The sequence below is a fragment of the Pelophylax lessonae genome (genome assembly GCF_965119305.1).
Source record: "Pelophylax lessonae genome assembly, chromosome: 4".
Lineage (NCBI taxonomy): Eukaryota > Metazoa > Chordata > Amphibia > Anura > Ranidae > Pelophylax > Pelophylax lessonae.
Window position 1 is genome coordinate 142,134,828 of NC_138771.1, and position 24,304 is coordinate 142,159,131.

Genomic DNA, 24,304 nt, shown 5'->3' on the forward strand with positions numbered 1-24,304 from the left:
ATTCTTAAAGCCTATCCCTGGGATAAAAGTGAAAGGAAAATCACCACTATTTTTTTAACAAGGCGATTGTGCTTATTAGAGTAATACATATAGCTAGCAGGGTACCTTCATCCCGTATATATTGCGAATATTAAGGCAACATGTGCCAATAGAAGCAAGGAAAATGAAGGGGGAAGGGAAAAGTAGGGGGCAAAGGGGATTTTAATGGTACCATAAAGATTATAATAAACTCTTGTGTAGCAAGGTTTCCAGGCCTATGGCCTGATGTGGGTCTGCCATTAGTACCGGAAACCTCTCCAGCCCATGTGAGCTTAGTCCCTGGGTGTGACAACTGAAGCAACGACAACTCCGGCATCTTTGTTTGTGGTTTTTATTATAAGTTAAAGGGGATGGGAGAAGGGAAACTCCTTTAGGCTCGAACTAATTACAATTGGGACTTTGATCCTGAAAATGCCAGTTGGCGCTTCCTTTACGCCAGCCAACGCTCACTAACACTGAGTACACACTGCAACTTGATAGAAGTTCTGAATCCTCGACTTAAAGTCCAGAAGATCCAGGACTGTTAAACTGTAAAACACCTGACACTGTTATGCTGTACAATTCACTGAATACTGTCCCCCGCTTTGGCCAGCTTGAGGTAGTATGAAGTAGAACTCTGCAAATCTGTACATGCAACTGACACACTCTATACAATTCAGGGCCCAGATGCAGATGCCCCCTTGACTGTAACTCTTCAGGGTCCACTGACTATGTACCCCTTTGTCACTTCAGGGTCCTCAACCTAGGTACCCCCTTTGCAGCTAGCTGACACTGGATCCCAGAACCTCTTCCGGAGTGGTCCCCTCTGACTCTAGGCAGACCCCCAGGGGCAATCCTCAGTACTCACGACCTGTGTAGGCTTTCCTGGGACTGGACCCCTCTTGTTCTCCGCAGGCTCTCGGCACACTGGATCCCCTCAGCTCAACTCAGCACTCTCTGGACACTCAGGCAACATCCTGAGATATCCTCTTCCTCAGACAGGAGGAGAGACAGCCGCACTCTCCCTCCTGGGACTCTGCTCCCGCCCAAGACACCATGCCACGCACTTCCCCCTAAACTTATACCCACTTCCAGAGTTCTTTGCAGCCTAATCTGCCTTCTGGGGTAGTTACAAGCTGGGATGTGTCCCCTGATTGGGCTTCCCACACTGCCCTATGAGAAGCCTCTCACAGGAGCCAGTGGGGATACTTCTCCCTTCAGCAGGCACATCTGGAAGCCCTGACACCCTAGCCGAATAAATCACAGCCCTGCTGTTAGGCAAACATGGCCCACTATACATTTACCTAGCACCTACCTGTAGGGTGCTACACCTGCATAAAAATGAATAATTTATTTATTACAAAAATGATAAAATAACAATTACAAATGCTTTGAATGATCATATACAATTGGTCACTTCAAGTACAGGCTCAAAGAGCAGCACAGGTATGTATACCCATGTTATCCTTAGACAACATATGTTTGGGCTGTAGTCTGCGATTGGGCCTTGCTCGACATGTTTTGCGGTCTTTAACCGCTTCTTCAGGAGCATAAATATAGAAAGAGACCAGAAGTCCTACAGGAACATGAAATAATCAACAATAGTAGACAGACAAATGAATCTATTCAATGTCGTTCTATTTGTAAATGTCATATGGTAACTGAAGAGTATCACAGGATGCTCACCCTGCGAAATAGTCCCACCAAGTATGACCTTCAAGGAGGGCGCCAGTGGAATACAGCTGTACTCCTACTGTACAGCTATACCTGTACTGCTATTTGAGCCTGTACTTAAAGCGACCAATTGTATATGATCATGCAAAGCATTAGTGATTGTAATTGTTATTTTTTATCATTTTTGTAATAAATACAGCCCTCAAATTTTCCACTCGCCTGCTCGCATTTTGTGAGCGGAAAATTATGTAGGGCGAGCGTGGGGCTGCTCTGGGGAAGTGAGAAAGAGGAAGAGGAAAGTTGACCGATAATGACAGAGCGTGGATCATCCCACTGTAACAGCTTTAATTGTAATTGCCGGGCGCTCGCCGACACACACAGTCCCGCCTCCTAGCCCGGCTTCTTTGATAGACAGAATACCTGACCAACCAGGACGTGTGACGTCTATCAAAGGAGCCGGGCTAGGAGGCAGGACTGTGTGTGTCGGCGAGCGCCCGGCAATTACAATTAAAGCAGTGGGATGATCCGCGCTCTGTCATCCGGCCAGCAGTGGCATACCAATGGGGGTGCGGGGGGGGGGTGTCAAGCCGGTACTCAGGACGATCATCTCCTCTCGGTCATCAGCTGCATCCGGGGGCTGGAAGAAGGTGAGTGCCCGAGGATTGAGCAGCCTCCCTGTGTGACTGGAAATGGGGAGCGGTGGGGCGGCTGCATATAGAGGAATTGATCTTTCCATATTCCTCCTGCAGCCGCTGGATGCCTGATTCTCCTATAGGAGGTAGTCAAAGGCTGCCTTGACATGGAACAGGAGGTGGTCAAAAGCTGCAGAAATGGTAGGAGATGGTCAGGGGCTGCGAACATGGAACAGGAGATGTCAGAGGCTGTGGACATGGAACAGGAGGTAGTCAGAGGTTGCGGACATGGAACAGAGAGTGATCAGAGGCTGCAGACATGGTACAGGAGATGTTCAGAGGCTGCGGACATGGTACAGGAGGTGGTCAGAGGCTGCCGTGACATGGAACAGTAGGTGGTCAAAGGCGGCAGACATGGTATGAGATGGTCGGGGGCTGTGAACATGGAACAGGAGATGGTCAGAGGCTGTGGACATGGAACAGGAAATAGTCAGAGGCTATGGGCATGGAACAGGAGATTGTCCGAGGCTGCGGACATGAAACAGGAGGTAGTCAGAGGTTGCGGACATGGAACAGCAGGTGATCATAGGCTGCGGACATGGTACAGGAGATGTTCAGAGGCTGCGGACATGGTACAGGAGGTGGTCAGAGGCTGCAGACATGGTACAGAAGGTGGTCAGAGGTTGCGGACATGGTACAGAAGGGGGTCAGAGGCTGCAGACATGGTACAGGAGGTGGTCAGAGGCTAAGCTGACATGGAATAGGATGTGGCCAAAGGCTGTGGGCATGGAACAGAAGATGGTCAGAGGCGGTGGAAATCGAACAGGGGGAGGTGGTTAGAGGCTGCAAAGTGGTTCGGGGTCCGGTCTTACCTATGATATGGCGAGGCGCGCACTGCAGCCAAAACCGAGTGCCTTACATTTAAAAATGGCACCAGACAGCGCCATTACGTCACTGCACATGCGTCTGCTTGGCCGAAAATGGCTCAGCGTGGATGGGGTTTCCCGAGCGCAAGGTTTAGAATGGCGCATTCGCAGTTGCCATGTCGGCTTGCAACGTTATTTTTTACCACAAATAAACATAAAAGTGAAGTCAGCGCCTTAAAATAAAATACTTAATCAGCAGCTTGCAAACAATGTGAATATACAAACATAAAAAACATGTGAAAAAATAGGTTGCAGCGCTAAAACATAAAATTAGTGAACATATAGTGCATATGATCAAAAATAATGAACTCAGTCCATAAAACTACAAAAAAAGTCCATATGGATAATCAGTGTCAGTGTAAACAAGGTCAATCCTCCACCAGTGGTCCTTCACCCAAAAACAGAAATGCGCACTCACCAGACCATGTTGCTGTCTTATTAGGACAGCTAATGCGTTTTTGTATCTTATACAGCAGGTCTTGAGCCAGAAAGCAAATCAGAAGAGATGATGACACCGGAAAAAATTCCTTCAAGTACTCCAACCAGCAGGAAGTTATATCAATAGATATGCAAGAGAGAAAATGCTTTCCATAGTGTAGTATTTATTAAAAACAACTAAAAACAAGAAAAAGCCAAATACAAAGGTCCAATCTTCAGAACATCACTTACATGAAAAGCCACCAGAACCGACAATAGCACTGGTGGCTAGGACCTCTGGCATGTAATACTGCTTGTTTGCTCCTGAAAAGTCGCCCCACTGTGAACTGAGCCTTCATTTCTGGAAGTTTGGACTGTGTTATGAAAAAGTATTCTGACTGGCAATTTTAACAGGCAAGATAAGGACAGAAATAATCTTTTAGCCTCTAGTTGTCATACTTCTTGTAAAAGGTTTATATAAACACCAATACATTAGAGCAATGGGATCCAGTGACCGTTTCTTCAGTACACAAGCTAAGGCTGCATTCACCCCTCAGCGTTTTGAATCGCTGGTTTTGATTCTGCCTGCGATTTCAAAGTGCTGAGGTGTGAATGACAAATCGCACATTTGAGATGCCATTCATTTGAATGGCAGCTAAAATCGTGGTGTGGTTCTGCAGTGACTGTCGCACGATAAATCGCACTGCAATTGTGGCAACACACATCATGAAGCATGTCGCCCAAAAGTAGCTTCTAAACTTTTTTGTGTGAATGCAGCCTTAAAGAGGAGCTCCAGTGGATTTTGTGTTTAATAAAACTCAGCAGTTACAAAAAGGGTAGCTGCTGAACTTAATCAACACACACTCACCTGTCTCACGATCCAGCAATGTGCTCACCTGAACCATCGCATCTCTCCCTCTCCTCTCCCTGGCATTTCAACTGGGGGCACCTGGCTGTGGCTTGCAGCTTCACAGCGAGGTGCGCACTGCGCATGTGCGAGTCATGCTGCGCCTGCTGAATGGCCCAGCAGTCTTCTGGGACCAGAAGATTGCAGGCAGGGAAGTCAAAACTAGGTACCCACTACCCCCCCCCCCCCCAAAAAAAAAAAAAAAAATCACATGCCAAACATGGCAGGGGTGGAAATCTGAAGATTTGCTTCTAGGGGTTTCAATAAGCCAGATTGCAGACAGATGATGGTTAAATTTCAAAAATGGATAGATAGGGATATTTTAGCACAGTACAAGCAAAATAGAGATTCTATACAGTAAATGATGAAAGTGTATCTGAGTCCAAAAACAAAAATGTAGTACATTACCTGCTGTGGTGACTTATCCTTAGATGTGATGGCTGCATTCGTTTTTATTGGTTACTAAAACAATATCTTTGTCACTATAAAAGACACAGTTGTCCTTCTGTCTAGTGATCCCATAGCAAAACAAAGAGACCTTACATAAATACTAAAATGTATACTTGTGTGGATGTTAGTAATGTATGTAAGTAAAATAGATTTTTTAATGTATCTTATTATTGAAGAGGCCTTAAAGGGCAATTGTGCCTGGCTCAGAAAATGGTTGATGAGTCCTCTTTTTACTACCTATTCATGTTGCGGCCCCATTCGTATGTATGGGTTGGTACCTCACGCCAAGTTAGGTGGGACTTTTTAGGCAGGTAACGTAGTAAACAAGTATATAGAATTGAAAATTTTAATAGTAGTTTAAACAATGAACATGATACGTTTAGTTCATAAAAAATGGTGGTTGGTTATAGACCCAAGTGAGTAGGTGTAAGAAGTTTGGAAGTTTTGTGACATGTGTTTTATAAGGTGATTTTTCATATAAGGATAGGTCTCTGTCTTTCCACGCTGTGTAGCTTGGAAATTCTGATCAGAGAGTTTTCCTGCGTTCCCTACGCGTTTCGGATACTCAATGAGCCTTTTTCAAGGATTGTGGTCACCAATTCTGTAACATTAGAATTTCCAAACTACACAGCGTGCAAAGACAGAGACCTATCCTTATATGAAAAGTCACCTTATAAAACACATGTCACAAAACTTCCAAACTTCTTACACCTACTCACTTGGGTCTATAACCCACCACCATTTTTTATGAACTAAACGTATCATGTTCATTGTTTAAACTACTAATAAAATTTTCAATCTTATATACTTGTTTACTTCGTTACCTGCCTAAAAAGTCCCACCTAACTTGGCGTGAGGTACCAACCCTTACATACAAATTATTTAGGGACGACGGCAAACCCTTACTCCTGATAAACTAATAGAGGTCAAAATTGTCTATGTTGTGGCCTCATTTGCCTCCTCTGGCAGAGTACAGCTCACTTATTTGAATGAATGGGGCATCTCCCGTAAAAAGAGGATTCAGTGAACTTTTTGGAACAAAAGCTATGCAACGCTTGCAGAGCCACGCTGTGAAGATCACTGGAATGTGGGAGAAGGGGAGAACACGTTTTTGACCAGGTGGTCTACACTTAGAAGGTTATGAGGATTAATTTGAAAGTAGAATTGTCCTTGAAGAATTTTCTCTGAGTGTGGTTCTTCATAGTACCTAGCTGTAACTGTTAACTTAGGTATGGATATAGCCAGCAAATCTTGAGAGAAATAAGGAGTAAGTGGTGGGTGACTGAAAACACTGGTATCCACCAAAACTCAATTATTGGTTGAGTCCTTTTAAGACGAAAAAAAATTAATAATAATTAATAATTTGGGCAGTTTAAATGAACTTACACTTGCAAGCATACATATTTTCATTAATGTTTTTGTTTACAGTGCCGTTGGAGTCTTTCAAGTCGATGACAAAGCCAAGGCCATATTGAAGTACACAGGAGATATAACCTGGATTCCTCCATCTATATTCAAGAGTTCTTGCTGGATAGATGTGACATACTTCCCCTTTGACTACCAGAACTGCACCATGAAGTTTGGTTCCTGGACATATGATAAAGCAAAAATTAATCTAGTTATGATTGGCTCTGAAATGAACCTGAAGGACTTCTGGGAGAGTGGAGAATGGGTAATTATCAGTGCCCCTGGATACAAGCATGAAATCAAATACAATTGTTGTGTGGAAATTTACCAGGATATCACATACTACTTATATATCAGACGTCTCCCATTGTTCTATACTATTTACATTATTATCCCTTGCCTTCTCATCTCTTGTTTGACCATCCTAGTTTTTTACTTACCCTCAGACTGCGGAGAGAAAGTCACACTGTGTATGTCGGTTCTTTTATCACTGACTGTATTTCTCTTGGTAATTACTGAAATCATCCCTTCAACGTCCCTGGTGATCCCTCTGATTGGCGAATACCTACTTTTCACAATGATATTTGTAACGCTCTCCATTGTTATAACTGTGTTTGTGTTAAATGTTCACTACAGAACTCCCAAAACACATACAATGCCCTGCTGGGTCAAGAAAATATTCTTGGAAAAACTTCCTAAAATAATGTTCATGGCAAGACCATCTAAAGAAGACAGAAGTATGCTAAAGTCACTCATGAATGTGGACATCTTCAACGTGACCAGTATCTGCAGCTCTGAAAATAGAAGCTGCAATGAACAAGTGTTTTGCCAGGACAGCTCGTGTCCATGTGGACAGATGAAGCGAATGTATACCTCAGACACTGGATGTAACCTTACTCGAGGATCCAGCATAGAGTCTGTCGACAATCTGGTCACAAAATCCTTGTTATCTTTAGAAATAAGAGAAGCTTTTGAAAATGTACATTTTATTGCAGAGAACATGAGGATGCAAAACGAAGCTAAAGAGGTAAGGTAATTTCTGTATGTGACCACATGTCATATTTTTTAATTCAGATGCAGATTGTCTGCCAGTTATTGTTCCCACTATCCTGGAAAGGTTTCCCTTCTATTTTTGTCAATCTGACATTAGGTCTAGAAATGAGGGAAACCGGTAACTCAACTACAGAAAATCACAGCCCAATCCTTGCTTATACCACTAAATGAGCCATTTGTGGTTGTTCTGTCAATATTGGAAAACATTTTCTGGGACAGGAATTAAAGTATACCTAAATGCTAATTTTTTTATTCAGTTTTGTATAGAGTGGAAATAAATTTTAATGCTTGTCAGTTTTTACTGCAGTCTGTGCCCCTATTAGGGAGATTCACCCTCGCTAATTGTCCTGATTAGCATTATCATTGAAAGTAAAAGAAAATCCCAAATTTTGGGTTGTCCCCAGAAAGGTAAGAGGGAAATCTTACAATGGGGACACTAGTGGTGATCTGAGGGTCCCCAAGGAATTCCCTTACTTTGTCGAGATTTCCCCCCACTTTCAAAGTCTTACCTTGTTCTCCTGATGGCAGCCATCTTGGACATGTGCAGACTGCTGCCTCTTATAAACTCTGATTGCATCATCACTTGCCTGCTGCCTGGCTGTCGCACAGTGATGCTGCTGCACACCTGACTATATCTATCACCTGATGGGTTGAAGTCCTTGCCCTTGTGTTTGTGCTCCAAGGTGCATCTCTGCTAGCAGTCTTCTGTTCTCCATGTTCCTTCGTGTAAGACCTGGCTTGGCTGACGACTCTCCTGGCTCTCGACCCTGCATCGGCAGACGACCCGATATTGGCAGACTACCTGATCCTGGACTCGACCCTGGCTTGAATGACTACCCACTTCTGGACTTGACCCCGGTTTGTTCCTGCTCCCATTTCCTCACTCTTGCTGTTTTCATTTTACCTGCATCCCCATGTGGTCTGGTTTCCTGGCACCCTGACAGTACACAAGGGCCATGAATCCTGACAATGTAGGTGCTCCTACGCTCCCCATGTTGGTTACCAGGCTTGATCAACAAGATCACCTTTTGGGTCAGTTCGCTCAGGCGTTGCAGACGTTGCTTGCACGCACAGCGCACCTTGCTCCTGGTGCTGCTAGGCTGGTGGTTCCTCCTGTTGTTGCACCTGCTGCTGCTCCTGTCAGCGCCCCTCCCGCAGTATTATGGGGGTGAACCGAGTCAGTGTCGTGGCTTCCTAAACCAAGTGGGCATTTATTATGAGATAGTTCCTCAGTAATTTCTTCCTGACAGGTCCAAGGTGTGCTTCCTTTGTTTTAGGGGGCCCTTGGCTTCAGAAGCACAAACCGACCTTTAATAATCTCCAATTTAAACGGTCGAGATCCTCTCTTGGTCTCCACAGTGTGGCACTGTTTGTATCCATGGGCCTTTTAAGGCACTCTCAACCTCCTTGGATTCAGTGTTGCCTACTGAATATCATGAGTATCAAGATGTATTTGACAAGGTGCGTGCGCAGTGGTACTCTTCCTCTCCATCGTCCATACGATTGAGGCATAGACTTGCAACCTGGTGCCATTCCCCCTTGTGGCAGGGTTCATCCTCTCTCAGTTGCGATAAATAAGGCCATGGAGGAGTATGTTGCAGATGCGCTTGCCCGGGGGCACATTTGCAAGTCCACTTCTCCAGCGGGTGCCGGTTTTTTCTTCGCAAAGAAAAAGTTGAGACCTTGCATAGATTATACGGGACTCAATCGCATCACGGTCAAGAATGCATAACCGATTCCGTTGATTATTGAATTGTTCGACTGCCTCAAAGGCGCAACAGTCTTTACCAAGCTTGATTTAAGGGTCGCATATAACCTCATAAGGATCAAGGAGGGCGACGAGTGGAAGACCGCATTTAATACCAGAACCGGTTATTACGAATCTCTGGTGATGCCCTTTGGCTTGTGCAATGCGCCCGCTGTTTTTCAGGAGTTCATGATGTCTTTCGTGATATGTTGCAGCAATGCATGGTAGTCTATTTGGAAGTCATCTTGATTTACTCGGACTCCATTGAATCACACTATCTGTATGTCAGACGGGTGCTGCGATGGTTACGTCAGAATGGGCTTTTCTGTAAGCTTGGGAAATGTGAATTCCACCTGTCTCACATTGCCACATCATTTCTGCTGAAGGGTTCTCCATAGACCCTCGGAAGGTTTTGGCTGTTCTGCAATGGCCTCGCCCCAGTGGTCTCCATTCCAATCAGCGTTTCCTTGGGTTTGCCAACTACTATCGGAAATTTATCAGGAACTTTTCCTGTTTGGTCAAACCTATCTCAGATCTGGGCAGTGATTCCCACAATTGAACACCTGCTGCCATCCAAATTTTCGAGGCCCTCAAGTCTGCTTTTGCTTCGGCTCCCATTCTGTCTCATCCCAATCCTGGTTTGCCCTTTGTCTTGGAGATGGTTGCATCTAAAATAGGATTAGGCGCCCTTCTGTCTCAGCATCGGACACCTGATGGACCTTTATAATGATGAAAAGGAGGTAAGTGGCGCTGCCGAAAATATAATAAAGAGACAAAAGAAGGTATGTACTTATGTGTCCACAGTGTAGAGAACCAATTCACAAGTGAGCGTACAAATCTTAAAGTGACCATCAGGTGAAATGCATGTTTAAATATTCAATAAATAATATACAAAATTAATATCCAAAAAATTACTAATAAAAGAATTTACACTTATGGAAATAAAGTGCATATAAATGAGGTGACCGAAAACCTCAGTGATAGGATAATTTGGTATATCCAATATAGTTGATATACCATAAAAAGTGCAAAAAACAATAAGGGTGCAATTACAAAGGGCTACTGTGACTATATGCGTTCCACGCAGTCCAGAAGTGCGTTCCAAGTGTAAAGGCGGAAGTGACGTAGTGACGCTCTACGTGTTTCGTCATAAAGACGTCATCAGGAGATTTCTGATGATGTCTTTATGACGAAACGCGTAGAGCATCACTACGTCACTTCCGCCTTTACACTTGGAACGCACTTCCGGACCACGTGGAACGCATAGCGTTCCTGGAACAGATAGATTGCGGCGGACCTCCCGGCTCATGCTGTTTTACATTGCCTGAATTTGACTGTGTATATGTGAATATATTATTTTATTAAACTTTACACCTTTTAAACTGTACTACACTATACGAGTCTCTTTCCTCATATATATACTCTGAATACTTCCAGCCAAACAAGGGTGATAGGACTTCTACTGATGCCAGAGCCAGAGGAACCTAATGAGGATCTGTGAGGGATATAGGAGCTACATCTAACTTGGAGTATAGGCCTATTACCCCTGTAGGGGTACCCCCTTCTGGTAAGTGTGGTCTTGGGAGTGAGCGGAGCACCTTGACCCGTCACACCGGCCACACTTGAAGAGTCACCCTTGTTGTGAAGCTGCACCGAGTGAAAATCTGCACTGGAGCACTTTTCTATGCCATTTAGACTAGCATACCAATATTAAAACTGCACTAATTTAAAATTCTGCACTCAAGCACTTTTTGTGCGATTGGGACTATCATTATAGCATATTCCTTGGAGGATTACACCTCACTCTATTAGTGATTGATACTATATTGTATTTTTGTACGTTTTGGGATTATTCACCTCTCTTGCCACATATGAGATGTGGAATCGCATTATTTTCACTATTAATTATTTTATAAGAAGCACCGTTACTTAATTCTTTGGGTATTGACTTTTATATACCTACACTTGCCCCTGCACTGTTATTTATTTCTTTGGGTATTGATTTTTATATACTTACATCTACCCCTCTCTTCTGTGGGGTTTGCTCTGCATAGAGCCTATGCACATATAGTCACAGTAGCACTTTGTAATTGCACCCTTATTGTTTTTTGCACTTTTTATGGTATATCAACTATATTGGATATACCAAATTATCCTATCACTGAGGTTTTCGGTCACCTCATTTATATGCACTTTATTTCCATAAGTGTAAATTCTTTTATCAGTCATTTTTGGATATTAATTTTGTATATTATTTATTGAATATTTAAACATGTATTTCACCTGATGGTCACTTTAAGATTTGTACACTCACTTGTGAATTGGTTCTCTACACTGTGGACACATAAGTACATACCTTCTTTTGTCTCTTTATTATATTTTCGGCAGCGCCACTTACCTCCTTATTATCTTTATATCTTTACTGTACACTTTGTGAACAGTTAAGAGGTAGGCTGCAGCCAATATTCATACTAAACCTTTATCCTAAGCGCGGATCCTTTCTTTTTCTTACCTAATGGACCTTTACTTCCTTGTGGGTTCTACTCCAAGAAGCTGTCTCCAGCTGAACGCAATTACGAGATTGGAAACAGAGAGCTCTTGGCTATTATCCTGGCTCTCAAAGAGTGGATAAACTTGCTGTAAGGTTCTGTGGTTCTAGTTCTCTTTCTCACCGATCATAAGAATCTGACGTATCTCTCAGAGGCCAAGAGGGCCACACCCCATCAGGCCAGATGGGCCTTATTCTTGTCTAGTTTTAAATATGTGGTCTCCTATTTGCCTGGCTCCAAGAATGTTAAGACTGTATTCGGAGTTGTCCAGGGAGGATTCAGATCATATCCTGACTGCCATTGGCACCAACTTAACCTCCCCTCTTGGAGAACAGATCTTGGCTGCCCAATCTGATGCTCCCACAGAGAGACCTTCTGGCAAATGTTTTGTACCTGAGGGGTTGCGCATCAGACTGTTGCGCACGTACCACAATTCCAAGGCTGCCGATCATCCTAGTAAAAACCAGATGTCCTGGGCTATTTCCCATCAGTTCTGGTGGCCATCTCTCCGCACTGATGTTGCTGCGTATGTGGCTGCTTGTTCGGTCTGTGCCCAGAATAATTATCCTCCTGCATCTTCCCTTGGGCCTACTGCATCCCATTCCCAATGGGGAGTGTCCCTGGTCTCACCTGGCAATGGATTTTATTGTGGAACTTCCTGCGTCTCAAGGTTACACGGCTATCCTCATGGTTGTCAACCGTTCCTCCAAAATATACCACTGTGTTCAGTTTAAGCGGCTGCCTACCGATTAGGAGCTTGCCTAGTTGTTTGCCAGGGAGGTCTTCAAATGGGTTGCCTAAATAGATTGTCTCGGAGTGTGGGAGCCAGTTTGTCTCCAGGCTCTGGCGCACCTTTTGCTCCCAGTTGGGCATACTACTCTCCTCCTCGGTCTACCATCCACAGTCCAATGGTGCCGCTGACCCTTCTAACCAAGCTCTGGAGAAATTTCTCTGCTACTATATCTCTGACCATCAGGACAATTGGGTTGATCTGCTACCCTGGGCAGAGTTTAGCAGAAACTCTGCCATCAACTCGTTTTCCAGAATGTCTCCATTCATGGCCAATTATGAGTTCCAACCCGCTGTGTTGCCCGAGTCATTCTCGCCACAGGACATCCCAGCTGTGGAGGATCATCTTCCTGCCCTCTGTTCCTCTTGGGTGCAGATTCAAGAGTCTTTATGGGTCTCAGCACAACGTCAGAAGCTCCAGACAGACTGGAGACGTTTATCTGCTCCTTCCTACCAGGTCGGGGAGAGGGTGTGGTTGTCGACCCGCATTCTCCACCTAGGATGCACACTCCAAAAATGGTACCCGGTTTTGTTGGGCCTTTTTGCATCCTCCGTAAGGTGAACCCGGTGACCAATGCCCTTGGTCTTCCCCTTAGCATGTATATCTCCAATGTCTTTCATGTGTTCCTTTTGAAGATTATGGTTTGCAATTGCTATACTTTTTCACTTCCTCGCCCTCGTCCCATTCCTGTGGGCAATCATGAGAAGTATGAGGTTAGCAGCATCTTGGATTCTCGTCTCTTCCGAGGTCAGGTTCAATATCTGGTGCACTTGAAAGGTTATGGTCCTGTGTAGCTCCAAAAAATGCTTTATTTTACCTGCATCCCTGTGTGGTCTGGTTTCCTGGCACCCTGACACCCAATCCTGTTTGGCTAAGAGAAGGGAAGTGAAGGGAAATCTCCGCAATAGGACACAGATAGTAAAAAAAAAATTAACAGGGGTTATAACCGTCCCTTACTCTATCCAAAATGAGAAAAATAAATTGCCTATAGTTCTACTTTAAGGCTGGCCATACATTATACAAATTTCTTTTTACCAAAACCATATAATATGAGGTCAAACCTAAGCACTTTCTATTTGTATGCAACGAGGCAGGCCCTTGCACTGCATAGATTAAGGTAAATCTAAAGGAAATTGAATAAGAAAACTGTATAATGTATGGCCAGCCTCTGGTTCAACCCCTTTCCAATTTGATCTAAAACCAAAACGTTTTAGTCTGGAGCTTGGCTTATATTTGATAAATTGAATCATATTTCTTAACTCAAGCTACCATGGCATATGGCAAACATAAATACGATGCAATACAACACTCTCTACAAGTGTGATATTATAGAGTATATCTTCATGTCTGTCTTGACTAGAGTTTGCCGCCGGTATAACGGGCATCTGACTCCATTCCATGACTTCTTTTAGGGTATCCCAAACCGATTAAAAAGTTTTGATTAGGCACCAATAATGCTAATCTGTTATAATAGGCCTAAAGCTGAGCTCCATAAATTGAGCCACTTTCAAAATGTAGCAGATTACTATAGGTTAAGTCCTGTGATGTCCATACCACCTCATGATGAACTTATCTCTTTAATTTACATTTTTACTCAAAGCTGAGAGTACAGCTATTGCTTTACTTCTGGCACTTTGACGCTGGACCTTCTCGTCTTAGCTCCAGCAGCCCTCACCTCCTCCTGTCCAATCACAGTGTTTTGTATTATGTATTACGTCAACCTATTTACCAAATACAAAGAGCACCAGGGGCATAGTATTAGCTGTGCTCCTGGTACTCAGTAAAACTGTCAGTGGTATATAAAAGGGATAAGTCCATGAAATGACATGCAACTCGTTGGACTTAACCCATAGTAAGCCAGCACATTTTAGAAAGTGGCTGAATTCCTAGATTTCAGCTTTAAGCATGTGTGTCTTGATAGCAAAACCATTTAAACTACTTGTTAAAATATTACGTTTGCCTTTTTTATCTGAAAAAATGTTTACATAATTGCCAGGTTTTTCATGTTTTGCTATTACTTTGTTATATTTTTAATTCAATATACATGTTTGTAAATTCTTTCTCTAGTTGCTATCTGTGTGTCATGCAGTGTAGTCAGCATCAAGGAAGAACAATTGTTAAGAATTTAGGATAAGCCACAAAGAGACCTACTGTACTGTAATCAGTTTAAGTAGACAGGTACATTTGCATTGATTGAAAGGAATAGTAAAGTACAAACACTGTTTAGCAACCCAACAGATTGAGAAAGCTTGGCCATGGGATGTCTTCCATTATTAAGAAGGGCCTATAAACATTTGAGGGATGGGATGGTCACAAATAATTAAAACAATATCAAATTGTATTAGGTCATATGGCTAACAAAGTATGTATACACACAAATATAATACACATAAAAAAATATATTCCCGTAGGAAAGTTCCAGATACAAAATACCAAAATGACAAAAGCAATGTCCCTGCTAACACAGTCTGTAGGTACTCAGAGAGCCAACGTGTTTCGCCAAGGGCTTCTTCAGGGCAAGAGAGACCTTCTAGACATTTTTCCCATATAGAACTGCACCAGGCGTATCACCTCCGAAGCAGGCGCCAGGACCATATAGATAAGAGTGACCGCAGGGGTTTAACATATAGAGTCTTAACTCGTCTGTCAATCCAAGGGAGAACAGGGGTGTTCAAATGTTCAAGAATGTATACCGCTGGTATCAACGGGAAGTAATTTTCACCCAATGAGTCCAATATTTAGGGGTAACACGATCCAAATATATGGTTAAGTGTGTATTGGCAACCCACTCACTAAGTTATATAGCGCAGATTTGGTGTAGTAGACCATAAAGTGCTCAACGTGACTGAATATATATAAGTATAAATAATGACAAATATCAAACTCTATAATACAATTAAGACACCCCGTGAAGTGAATAAATACATAGAGTTCATAAATAATATTGGTAATAAATAATGAGTTAATAATGACAGTCCAAAAAAAATATATCAGTCCAAATTATTAAGTGCTTCAGCAGGTAGCCAGTGAAGGTTGCTGAAGATAAGATAAAGTACTCAGGTGCTGGAAATCAGGTGCAATAGCATGCTGCAATGGTGTGGTGACAGGGTGACTATATCCTATCCCCTAGGTTCTTCCACTTACCGGACTGAGTGGACACCCAGACCTTATAGTATAAGGGTCACTCAAGCAGAGTCCGGCATACAATCCGGGTAATGATCTTTAAATCCTGGCTGCGACCACTAAATTTCTCCTATTGGCTCCCGGCAGGTTTTGACCATAAGGAAAGGAGAAACCCAAATAGCGTAATATTGCTACAATAAGTTTATTAAAACATCCAAGAAAAAAACTCACATTTAAAATGATAAGTACAGGCGGTGAATGTCATGAATCGGTAGATCTCTGGGATTACGGTGTGCAGCGGGCTCCCTTGGCTCCGGCGTGCGTTCCACCGCTACCGGAAATGACGTCACAAAAGGCGTGGAACCGGAAATTGCGTTGACGCGTTTCGCCTCCCACTGGGCGTTATCACAGACGTATTTGTCTGTGATAACGCGGTGGAACGCACGCCGGAGCCAAGGGAGCCCACTGCACACCGTAATCCCAGAGATCTACCGATTCATGACATTCACCGCCTGTACTTATCATATTAAATGTGAGTTTTTTTCTTGGATGTTTTAATAAACTTATTGTAGCAATATTACGCTATTTGGGTTTCTCCTTTCCTTATGGTCAAAACCTGCCGGGAGCCAATAGGAGACATTTAGTGGTCGCAGCCAGGATTTAAAGATCATTACCCGGATTGTATGCCGGACTCTGCTTGAGTGACCCTTATACTATAAGGTCTGGGGGTCCACTCAGTCCGGTAAGTGGAAGAACCTAGGGGAGAGGATATAGTCACCCTGTCACCACACCATTGCAGCATGCTATTGCACCTGATTTCCAGCACCTGAGCACTTTATCTTATCTTCAGCAACCTTCACTGGCTACCTGGTGAAGCACTTAATAATTTGGACTGATATATTTTTTTGGACTGTCATTATTAATTCATTATTTATTACCAATATTATTTATGAACTCTATATATTTATTCACTTCACGGGGTGTCTTAATTGTATTATAGAGTTTGATATTTGTCATTATTTATACTTATATATATTCAGTCACGTTGAGCACTTTATGGTCTACTACACCAAATCTGCGCTGTTTGTTTTGCATTAACATTTATAAAATCCTTTTGATTTCACGCACAGCAGCACTTTTGGAGGCACCTTACATATCACCATAGCGCAGCATTAACCCTTCGTTTCACTAAGTTATATGTTCACCGACTCATCCATGGTTCCCAATTGCTTATTAGGATAGACCAGCATATAATAATCCCAAAGCGCTGTGGTAATTAATACCCCCTTGTCCTTTATGTCCATATGCGGTCGCTCTCGAAGAGATATTCACACTTCTTGCAGCCAGGGATGTCAGAGTTCTGTGCTGCAGCCCATGACTCCCGTGCGCATGTGCGGGAGTGACGTCAATGCGGCGCGGCCAATCAGACAAATGGAGAACGCGATCCCGGAAGGAAAACCGGGTGAAGATAGAAGCGTCTGTCAGAGTTCACAGCATAGCAGTGCAGGGCTTCGTTCTGAAGTAAGTATTTCATAATGTGCTTGTATGCGATTCAAACTAGCACATTAAGCCTTTTTTCTTTTTTTTTTTTTTTAAAAAGGAAAATTTGGCGCAGTCTGCTTCCTCTTTAAGATGGCTTTAAGAACATCATTAAAGGTGATCTGGGCTTGCACAATACCTTTTGGACTGTAGCTGAAGCTGATGCTCTCAAGCTGTCGGGATTTGAACCCGTGACCAGCCACATCCCAGGCTTACTAGGCTACCGTCCTCTCTGGACTTTCCTCCCTGAACATTCCTCCCTGAAGCCTATTATTTCAACCTTAGTCTTGCCAAGCCTTGCTCATCACCCTTGATTCCTGACACCTGGTACTTCCCTATATAAGTCCAGCCCCGTGCACTCAAGCTTGCTGATTATTGAGCTCCTGAGCCTTGATCAAGCTACTCCTCACCTGCTGCTCTTATCTACTACCACAAATCCAACGCTGACCAGGAATTGACTACCGACTACTCTTCTGCTTTGTCCCTACCTACTGAACTGCTACCTCTGTTGCCGATCCGGATTGTCTGACCACACTTACTGCTGCCCGCCCCGACCTTTGGCTCGTCTGACTTCTCTCTGGTTATCCCTTGTCTGCTCCTCTGCCTTCGGACCGAACCTGCACTCTGCCTGGCTGGGTGATCCTGAGGACCGCGTCCTGGTGTTAGCTTGCAGCGCAGTCTATCCCCACCATTAGGGGCTCTAGTGAAAACCAGCTAGCACTTAGTTTCTGCACCTTAGGTGAACCCGTGTCCTCATCAGAGTACTACGCTGTGTCCATCCGGTATCCAGCACCTACTACCTGCCTGCGGTCTTTGCCACTGGGCTCCACTCCTACCTCCGGCCAGCAGTCCTCTGACTCAGGTGAGCCTGTAGGATTGTTACAGAATAATCAGCCCTACTATGGAGTCCGCAATGACCACTCTGTGTAGACAGGTCACTGAACTTCAAGAATTTGGTACTACGTATCAGGAGAAATTTGCCCAGCTCCAAGAAGTAGTCAAAAGCCAACAGAAGGAGATTATTGAACTACAGAGGCAACTCCTAGACGTCTGCGGCGCGGCCGCAGACACCCGCATGCCACTCCCATCAAAATTCGGTGGTGACAGACGCCAGTATCGGGGATTTCTGAACCAATGCCGCATCTATTTTCAGATGAACCCGGCCCCCTTCACCACCGATAAAAAGAAGGTGCTATTCATGATCAATCTCTTGACGGATGAAGCATTAGCATGGGCGTCGCCATACGTGGAGTCTAACAATCAGCTGCTGAACAACCTAAACAACTTCATCACCGCCATGAGCCTAGTCTTCGATGACCCCAACGCTGTGCGATGGCCGAGGCGCGACTACATAGTCTGCGACAAGGGAGACGCTCCGTCGCCGAATATACTGCCGAATTTCGCCGTTGGGTCACGGACACCACCTGGAACCCAGCAGCACAGAGGAGCCAATTCCGGCGAGGCCTGTCCGAAGCAATAAAAGACGAACTCGCCAGAGTTGAAGCCCCGGACGATCTGGATGACTTTATTCAAGTATGCATCCGGATAGATCAAAGACTCTCCGAGAGGAAGAGGGAAAGATTCTGGTCCTCGGACCACAGACCCACTTACTCCTTCTCCTCTACCTCCCAGCACGACCCCCAGTCAGCACCTGAACCTATGCAGGTCGACGCACTACGGAGGTCTCTATCCACAGCTGAGAAGAAGAGACAGCTGGCCGAAAACCTCTGCCTCTACTGTGGAGAGCCGGGTCATTTTGCCATCAAATGTCCCAATAAGATTCGAAGAACTATTGCCGTCATGGAGCTAAAGGAGCAATCACAGACTCCAACCCCGCCAGCAGCCCCTGAAGATAACAATACGGCGGCTCATGGATCCCACTTCATCATCCCCATCCTCATCGACATTGAGGGGCGACAATTCCCCTGTTCTGCGATGTTAGACTCCGGGGCGGGAGGCAACTTCATGGACCTAACCTTCGCCCGCGAAAAGAACATTCCACTGACAATCAAGGCAGCCCCTGTTGACCTGGAAACCGTCGACGGATCCCCACTCTCCTCGGGGCCGGCGACTCACGAGACCATCGAACTACAACTCCTTATAAAACCTGATCACCACGAGAAGATCCACTTCTCGCTGATCGCCTCCCCGAAGTTTCCGGTGATCTTGGGCATCACCTGGTTGGCCACCCACAACCCCTCGGTGGACTGGGAAACCCGCTGCATACGGTTCCCGTCCGAGTTCTGCTCGCTAAATTGCTCCCACAAACCCGTCCTTCCACCCGAAGACACCGCCATATCTGAACTATCCGTCAAGGATCTGCTACCCCCTCAATACCGCGAGTTCCAGGATGTCTGCGACAAGAAAAACGCAGACAAGCTGCCACCACACCGACCCTATGACTGCCCTATAGAACTGTTGCCCGGGGCCGAAATACCCTTTGGCAGTATCTACCCCCTCTCAGAGCCTGAACTCAGGGCCTTGAAAGAGTACCTGGACGAGGACCTAAGGAAGGGGTTTATCCGGCCCTCTACCTCCCCTGCGGGAGCCCCCTTTTTCTTCGTAGATAAAGACTCCTCCCTGCGTCCCTGCATTGACTACAGGAAGCTTAACTACATAACCGTAAAGAACCGGTACCCACTCCCACTGATTTCAGAACTCCTCGAGAGACTCCGGGCAGCGAAGATTTTCACCAAACTTGACCTTCGAGGGGCCTACAACCTTGTCCGAATCCGCCCTGGGGATGAATGGAAGACCGCCTTTCGGACACGTTATGGTCACTTCGAGTACCTAGTCATGCCTTTCGGACTCTGCAATGCTCCCGCCACCTTCCAGCACTTCATTAACGACGTCCTCAGGGACATCCTCGATCTGTTTGTAGTCGTTTACCTGGACGACATCTTGATCTTCTCCGAAGACCTCGAGCAGCACCGCGAACACGTCCGCAGGGTACTGCAGAGACTCCGACAGAACTCTCTCTATATCAAGCTAGAGAAATGTGAGTTTGAGCGAACCACCACTCAGTTCCTCGGATACATCATCTCCCCAGAGGGCCTAAGCATGGACTCGGGGAAGGTCCAAGCCGTGATGAACTGGCCAATTCCGAGAAACGAGAAGGAGATACAAAGATTCATTGGCTTCGCCAACTTCTATCGGAAGTTTATCCGGAACTTCTCCAAGATCATAGCACCAATTACCCAACTCACCAAGAAATCAGTCCCCTTCTCCTGGACACCAGAAGCACAGGAGGCCTTCACCAAGTTGAAACTCCTCTTCACTTCCGCTCCAATCCTAATCCACCCAAACCCTGAGCTGCCATTTACAGTCGAAGTGGATGCATCTGATTCCGCGGTGGGAGCTATTCTGTCACAACGGACAGGGGAGAAGATGCTACTACACCCGTGCGCATATTTCTCCCGCCAGATGTCCCCCTCCAAGAAGAATTATGACATCGGGAACAAGGAACTACTGGCGATCAAGGATGCCTTCTCTGAGTGGAGCCACCTGCTGGAGGGAGCCACCAACCCCATAATCGTACTAACTGGCCACAAGAACCTTGAGTTCATCCGCAGCGCCAAGAGACTCTCAGCCAGACAGGCCAGATGGAGCCTATTCTTTTCCCGCTTTAACTTTCTCATCACCTATCGCCCCGGATCAAAGAATGGTAAGGCTGACGCCCTCTCCAGAATGTTTTCCGAGCCCTCGCAGAGTAACAAGGGCCAAAACAACATCCTACCCGAGAGAAGGGTTGTAGGGGTCACCTACTCTAAAGAACTCCTGGGCACAATCAAAGAAGGATACGAAAATGACCCCTTCCTTGCCCATCCCACAAGGAATGTCAGCCTTACGTTTAAGAACGGTCATTGGTTTCATCAGTACCTACAGTTATATGTACCAGAAATCGCACGGCTCGAAGTACTTAGACTCAACCATGACTCCAAGCTGGCCAGCCATCTAGGCACAAGAAAGACCCAGGAGCTTCTCTCCCGCTCCTTCTGGTGGCCAACATACAAGGAGGACATCAAGAGGTACATCTCCTCGTGCGCGGTCTGTGCCCGCAATAAGACTCCTCGTTCCTCTCCCGTGGGTCTATTACAACCTCTCCCCATTCCCTCCCGCCCCTGGGGCTCGATCTCCATGGACTTTGTGGTAGACCTTCCTCCATCAAAGGGGATGAATACCATCCTGGTCGTAGTCGACCGCCTCACCAAGATGGCCTATTTCATCCCCTACAAAGGCCTACCCACCGCCAAACAGACGGCCGATCTTATTCTCAGAGAGGTCTTCAGGCTGCATGGGATCCCGGACGATGTGGTCTCCGACCGAGGCGTACAATTTGCCTCTAAGTTCTGGAAGAACTTCTGCTTGGCGCTCGGGGTTAAGGTGAACCTGTCCTCCGCTTTCCACCCCCAGTCAAACGGGCAGACGGAGAGAACTAATCAGACCCTAGAGCAGTACCTACGCTGTTTCGGCTCCCACCTGCAGGATGACTGGCTTGACCATCTCTCCACGGCCGAGTTTGCCTACAACAATGCTGAGCACAGCTCAACCAAGCACAGCCCCTTCTTTGCTAACACAGGCTCGCACCCGGTGTTCATTCCGCACCTACCTGTCGCCTCCACCCTCCCAGCAGTGGCAGAACGCCTAACAACCCTACAGGAGGCACAAAAGAACATTATAAACAACCTCCAGCTTGCCCAGAGGCGCTTTAAACAGGGAGCAGACAGACGCCGCAAACCCACCCCGGGTTTCCATGTGGGAGACAAGGTGTGGCTGTCCACCAGGAACCTCAGATTGAAAATCCCCTCAAAAAAGTTGGCCCAAAAATACATGGGTCCGTTCCGGATCTCCGCTCAAATTAATGAGGTCACGTTCCGGCTCGATCTTCCGGACTCCATTAGGGTGCACCCTGTCTTCCATTGCTCCCTCCTCAAGCCATACGTGAAGAACACCTTCACAGGCCGCAACTCGCCCCCTCCACCACCCGTGAGGGTACAGGGTGAAGAAGAATACACTGTAGCAAACATCCTTGACTCCAGGATCCACCGGATAAGACTACAATATCTAATTGGTTGGGAGGGCTACCCTCCCGAGGATAACTCCTGGGAACCAGAAGAAAGCGTCCACGCCCCCAGACTGGTAAGAGAGTTCCACCAACGCCCCCCCGGTAAGCCTGCCCCTGCGGTGCCCGGAGGTCACCTTGGAAGGGGGGGGAGTACTGTCGGGATTCGAACCCGTGACCAGCCACATCCCAGGCGGTAGCCCTGCTTACTAGGCTCCCGTCCTCTCTGGACTTTCCTCCCTGAACATTCCTCCCTGAAGCCTATTATTTCAACCTTAGTCTTGCCAAGCCTTGCTCATCACCCTTGATTCCTGACACCTGGTACTTCCCTATATAAGTCCAGCCCCGTGCACTCAAGCTTGCTGATTATTGAGCTCCTGAGCCTTGATCAAGCTACTCCTCACCTGCTGCTCTTAACTACTACCACAAATCCAACGCTGACCAGGAATTGACTACCGACTTCTCTTCTGCTTTGTCCCTACCTACTGAACTGCTACCTCTGTTGCCGATCCGGATTGTCTGACCACGCTTACTGCTGCCCGCCCCGACCTTTGGCTCGTCTGACTTCTGGTTATCCCTTGTCTGCTCCTCTGCCTTCGGACCGAACCTGCACTTTGCCTGGCTGGGTGATCCTGAGGACCGCGTCCTGGTGTTAGCTTGCAGCGCAGTCTATCCCCACCATTAGGGGCTCTAGTGAAAACCAGCTAGCACTTAGTTTCCGCACCTCAGGTGAACCCGTGTCCTCATCAGAGTACTACGCGGTGTCCATCCGGTATCCAGCACCTACTAACTGCCTGCGGTTTTTGCCACTGGGCTCCACTCCTACCTCCGGCCAGCAGTCCTCTGACTCAGGTGAGCCTGTAGGATTGTTACACAAGCATTGACTTTACAAGCCAACCAATGCGGTGTGTTTAGGACTCAAAGGCCTAGGCTGATCAGGTGGGGTATTTTAATTTGTTAAATTTATGAGCGGGAGCCCTCAGAATGCTTATCTTCTAGTGTTGGGGGGTCTGTGACAGACATTTGACAGAATACAAAGCTGCTGTGCTGTAAGTAGATTTTTTTTTAGTGCTTCAATATATACAGTAAAAAAATATAATAATTATGTTTATATTTATTCTCTTCTCTCTAGATTCAGAATGACTGGAAATATGTCGCTATGGTAATTGATCGTATCTTCCTCTGGGTTTTTGTACTGGTCTGCATCCTGGGCACAGCTGGACTTTTTATGCAGCCCCTGGTATTTGGAGACTAAAGAAGAGCATTTTTTCCATGTATATATTGAAATGCATGTACATGTATGACTATGTAATGGAAGAGGCTGTTGTGTGAAACAGAATAAAACTGATTCATACATTTTTACATACACTGTGCATGGCACACATACACACACGTACACCTGCAATTTGAAAAGTTACATTCTTTATGCTTTCTTTTGTGAGAAATCACCAAATGTTATGTCTACATGGTATGCTTTGGGTGATAAAATGAATAGTTTAACAGATATTGTTTTACAGGGTAGACAATAGAATTCTGGCATAAATACACCAATAAAAGTCCAACTCTGGGCAAAGACAAAAATGAAACATTGATCATTTTTTTGTTAAATCAGTGGCCAAATTCCAGTTCATGTATGGCAGGCTTAAGGCAGCCTATACTTTTATCTTTTTTTTTTTTGTTCAACCAGCAGGAATACAATACCACAGTGGGAGAGATTGCTCCATCCACATCGAAACATCACATAAGTGGATGAGGGAATCTTTTCTGCATCCAACTCTGGGCAAAGACAAAAATGATACATTGATCGTTTTTTTGTTAAACCAGTGGCCAAATTCCAATTCATGTATGGCTGGCTTAAGGCAGCCTATAATTTGATCTTTTTTTGTTCAACCAGCAGGAATACAATACCACAGTGGTAGAGATTCCTCCATCCACATTGAAACATCGCATAAGTGGATGGGGGAATCTTTTCTGCATCCAACTCTGGGCAAAGACAAAAATGATACATTG

At 45.4% G+C, this 24,304-nt stretch overlaps 1 protein-coding gene across 1 annotated transcript in view; it reads left to right on the forward strand.

The window, feature by feature from the left end:
- Positions 1 to 23,628, forward strand: part of LOC309552073 (neuronal acetylcholine receptor subunit alpha-3-like) — a gene marked incomplete at its 5' end in the record, with an annotated part of 49,885 nt that extends 26,257 nt beyond the window's left edge. Inside the window, 2 exons of the mRNA XM_082252844.1 lie at positions 6,453 to 7,458; positions 23,427 to 23,628. Of these exons, the coding sequence (XP_082108970.1) occupies positions 6,453 to 7,458; positions 23,427 to 23,549 (1,129 nt within the window). The 3' untranslated portion in view covers positions 23,550 to 23,628. The remainder of the gene's footprint in view (positions 1 to 6,452; positions 7,459 to 23,426) is intronic.
- Between the last annotated feature and the right edge of the window lie 676 nt (positions 23,629 to 24,304).